This window comes from Durio zibethinus, chromosome 17 (genome assembly GCF_047325235.1).
Source record: "Durio zibethinus cultivar Kanyao isolate XHJ-2024 chromosome 17, ASM4732523v1, whole genome shotgun sequence".
NCBI classification, from domain to species: Eukaryota; Viridiplantae; Streptophyta; class Magnoliopsida; order Malvales; family Malvaceae; genus Durio; species Durio zibethinus.
The window spans coordinates 17658627-17663237 of NC_143178.1; the positions used below are offsets into that span (position 1 = coordinate 17658627).

Below are 4611 nucleotides of genomic sequence, written 5' to 3' on the forward strand. Positions count from 1 at the left end.
AAAATAAATAAATAAGAATACATCAATTCCCAGTGCTCTTCAAAGGTTCTTTTTTGTTTCCTTTCCCTACCAGCTCTTGAACCTTGGTCTAAGTTGTAAGTGTTAAACAACTAACCTTCAAGGACAAGAGGAAAGCCAGACTGTTCAAAGTTTCAATTCTGACTTTGTAATATTCAATTCAATTCTCAACAGCCTTTCACATTCACATTTGTGAGACCTTTACAAAATTTTCCAAACCCAAAATGTTCAATTTCACACTTTTTAAGATACATGTAAGAAGTAAACAAGCTTTTGCTCTTTCTCATATGATGGTGGTGGAATAGCCACAGCTTTAATACAGAAGAAGATGAACAGAACCACTTGAAAAGAGTGAATCATTATCCAATCACTGTATTTATTAATTTACACAACAGATGGAAACCCATTTTAATCAAACTAATCGTATTCACTTTCTGAAAAAAAATCAAACACAAAAAACAAAAAGAAAAAGAGAAATTAAAGAAAAAAGGGAACAGAAAGGAAAATCAGCAGTCCACCTTTCATTTGCTCTCACACAGTAATATTTATATTTTCAAAATGGATGCAAATTCCTGCTCAAGCCATTGACATTAGAAAATATGCCCTCCAAGTCCTGCCTGTAAGGCAAAAATGACCTTCTTTTGTCCCATGGTTTCATATCTCTGTTCCTACCACAATGTTCTTCAGCTTCCTTAAACTTTCCTGGAAATTCCATGACCTTATTGACATCGGCGTTACTAGTTTTGTCTCTCTTGCTTGGTGCTAAGAAAACAAACGTGTCTTTACCATCGCTGTTACTTCTATAAACTAGGTCCCTTAGCCTCCATCTCTTTGGTAACCCAGTTGAATTGCTCTTCTTGCATCTTCCCGGGTATTCTTTTTCAATATTCTCTGATTTCCCTCCCTTTGGTGTCCAGACGCAGTAAGTCCCTGGCGTTACCCCATCGAGTTCACCAGCTTCTGAGGATGAACATGAAGTCGTTTCACGTTCTTCACTCATAAGTTCTCTCAACGGTAAACGATGGGATCGTGGTTTCGATGCAAAGGAATTACAGTCAACGTTTTTCACATCAGGAGTTTGATCATCGTTGAGCAAGTTCGTGTTGAAAAGTGGATAGATTGGCCTGATTTGTCCGTTGTAAAAGATTTCGTCCGCTGATTTTGGAGATGTCTCTGGCTCTCTGCAGACAAATGCAAACTCGAAATCATCGTCTTCATTGTCTTCCCCTTCCATGACTTCTTGTTGTAGTTGTTGATGTTGTTTTTGTTGGGGCCAAGCTTCGTAGATGTCGTCTTGAGAACCAGATTCTTGTCTGAATTCTTCAATAACTCTTGCAGCAATTTCAGCAAGCCTGCCTGAAGAGCAGGTGTTGAAGGTTGGAGAGCTTGGGGATAGCGAGAGAAGCGGACTTGCCTGCATTTGCAAATCTATGATAAAAAAATAAAATAAAAAGGAAGTTTTGATAGTTTTGGAGAAATGGAATAGGTTGAAAAGGACGGAAAAAAGGGTCTGAAGTTTGGGTTACAGATATAAAGCACTCAAGTGGATATGAAAATAGTGGGCTTCAAAATCAAATGGGTTGTTCAAGAAAGAATCTCCTCCAAGCATTAGAAAAAAAGGACGAGAGAAATGGAGTAATATTTGAAGAAAGCGCCAGAAGGCAAGAGACTAGAGCGGCAGACGCGTATTCTAATGAGGGGCAATTGGTGGAAATGTTTGGTGAAAGTTACCAATAAATCGGCTGTGCATGAGAGGTGAGACTTCTCTTTATAAATTTATGTTTTCTTTTTTTTTGTCCAACTCTAGATGGTGAGGGTCTTTCTCTTTCCTAATCTTGGAAAGTTCATTGCTTCTTTCACAGGAAAATATGAACTGGGTTTTGTTTTATAAGTGGAAGGGTATGTCAGTTCACACGTGTTTTGATAAGTATTTTGGCTCAACAAATTGGCTGAAATCCTTGAATTCGGAACTTTTCATCAAAATTCTCTGTAGTTGCAGTCAATGAGAAGTAGTAAGGTAATTGTGGTGGTGATGGTTGCATTTCTTCTCTTAGTTTCCCTCAGGCGGCTTAGCTGTAGTAAAAGTAAATGAGGGTAAGTCTTAATGCATTAATATTTCCACCCTAAGAAGACCTTGTTGAATAGATGTTTGATATGATCATTCATGGATGTGGATATTTGCCTTCACTTTTACAATATTATTATTATTCTGTTCAATTAAATGTTCCTTTTTCTTAGGATGATGCTGAAGTCCGTTTTCTTGATGCTATTAAATGTTAGGTCCTCTTGTTTTCCATTTTTATGACAAGAAAAGCAAATTTTCATTTCTTAAAGGCGAAAATATTGTATATATTGACCTCCAGGATCTTGAGAGTTAGATTGAAATCTTTTTTTTTTTTCTTTTCACAATTGTTCTTCGATTATTATCAGCTTTAATTTCCTTATCTTTAAAATCTAGTAGTCCAACGGCACTTGATCACGATAAAGAAGAATTTTGGCTATATCTATATATGCCACTTGGATCGTACGAAGGAAAAGCCAAAGGCAGGAGAGCCACATAGCAGAAATTGGCATCAAATATAATCTAATAATATAATAATCACATAAAGAAGACTTGGTTTGCTTTGCTTTGGCAAGAATTTGGCGGTGAGTAACCGGTAATGTGCAGGATTTTCGTCACAATCTCGATAACTGTACTTGACACGTGCGAAAATTCAACGCCTCACACGTGTATCTCCCCCGTGCATATCTAACGAGCTGGTGTTGCGAACCTGTTTTGCTGCCACGCAATCTCGAGAGAAAAGGATGCTTAACACTGAAGGATGGAAATTAACATAACAACTCACTTGATTTCGACACTGACTCATTTCCAGTTTTCAGTTCCCTTTTAAAGCTACAATTTTTCTCTTTCTCTTTTAATTAGGGGTATTTTTTTAATTTAAAAGGTAAATTGATCATTTTTTTAATAAAAAATTATCAACAAATAATTAAAAATATTTTTTATTTTTAAATTGATCTAACATGTATAATATTACGTTAACTCGGTCATGTTATTAATTTATCTCATAAACTCTTCATTTTTCATCTATAAATAGAAATATTCAAGTATTATTTATCTAGATCTTGCTTTTCTTCTACTTTATTTATTTTTTTACTCTCCTTTTGACATTTCACAGTCGACCTATGACTTAAGCGTCGAAATTAAATGTAAAAAATACGCTTTGTTTTGACTTTTAACCACTCTCTTTTTCTCTTATGATTTTAGAGTTTTATCCTTCGGTTCGAAGCTCCGTCATAATATTTGGTACACCAGGTTGGGGGTATATATTCTTTAGCCAAGTTAGACATTGTACCGCCCAAAAAAAGAGTTCTTAAAGAAGGAAAACCAGTTGTCTCAACTAGAACGAAAACCCATACTGGCCAACCTACAGATCGACTTGCACTTCAAGCAAACCCAACAATGGAACGATTTTTACTCCAAGGCAAACAGATACAAGTCCTCAAACAAATGCTCCAAGCTATAACCCGATCATAAACCTCCAAAGTACTTGACCTAGTCATCCCTAGAAGACAACCAGCTATGAAGACATTGAGGCCTTTTTAGCCTCTTGAGAAGAAAAGCTTGCACCACCAGTCGACCTTTACTACCCACATACCTTTGTACTGATCACCACCCAAAAAACAAAACAACCCGTTCTAAACCTTAGTAGAGCAAAGACCTTGAAACTCGGATGTAGGCTATGAGAAGGAGTTAAAAGGAAAAGTTATGGCTTTTGAGGACAAACTGAAATTCTTGGAGACCTTACTTTTTATTGAGGATATTGACAAGACCATGTCCCTAAAGGAATTCAAGATGCCGACTTTGAAAACTTACTACCGTATAATTGATCCATTTGATAATTTAAAACTTTATAGAACTAACATGATGATGCAGTGAGCAGATAAGGCTCTCATGTGTAAAAGACTAGCAACCACATTCAAAGGGGTAGCTCGATCCTAGTATTGTAGTTTGAAACCGAGGTCTATAACTATTTTTATAGAGTTAAACCACTCTTTCCTACCTTAATTTGTAAGCAGTAGAAGAACTAAAAAAACTACTTTAAGTTTGATATCTATCCATCAAAGCAAAAACAAGTTTTTAAAAAATTATGTTGCACATTTTAACATGGAAGCTCTATAAGTGAAAGATCTAGAACAAACAGTCGCTATGGTTGTCATTACCAGTGGACTTAATGACAGAGAGTACCACTTAAATTTTACACTTTCCTTTAAACCACTAAAGACATTAGTTGACATGATACTTGTCAACAAAAAATATATAAACACTGAAGCTATAATGAAAAGCTAAGGTGAGAGAGGCTTATCCCCCCTCTTTGGCTAGAAGAAAGGTAAGGAAATCATGATCTTCCTCTGAGAGAGAGACAACAAAGGTACCCTAAAGCCATGAGCCTGAGCAAACAATGGAACTACACAGCTTTGAATACCTCTAGAAAGAGGATTTTGATGCAAATAGAAAAGGATCATGAGTTCAGATGGCCAAAATCACTAAGGCAGAACACTCGACGAGACTCTAACAAAATATACGCATTTCAT

At 36.2% G+C, this 4611-nt stretch overlaps 1 protein-coding gene across 1 annotated transcript; it reads right to left on the reverse strand.

Annotated features, from left to right (window-relative positions):
• Positions 1-280: 280 nt before the first annotated feature.
• Positions 281-2275, reverse strand: LOC111288940 (uncharacterized). The gene has a single exon (XM_022879867.2). The coding sequence runs from the start codon at positions 1436-1438 to the stop codon at positions 572-574; it is 867 nt and encodes a 288-aa protein (XP_022735602.1). The 5' UTR covers positions 1439-2275; the 3' UTR covers positions 281-571.
• Positions 2276-4611: the final 2336 nt, after the last annotated feature.

Bases quoted from the DNA above. Each gene is read 5' to 3' on its own strand.
- LOC111288940 (XM_022879867.2), bottom strand. From the start codon at position 1,438: ATGCAGGCAAGTCCGCTTCTCTCGCTATCCCCAAGCTCTCCAACCTTC.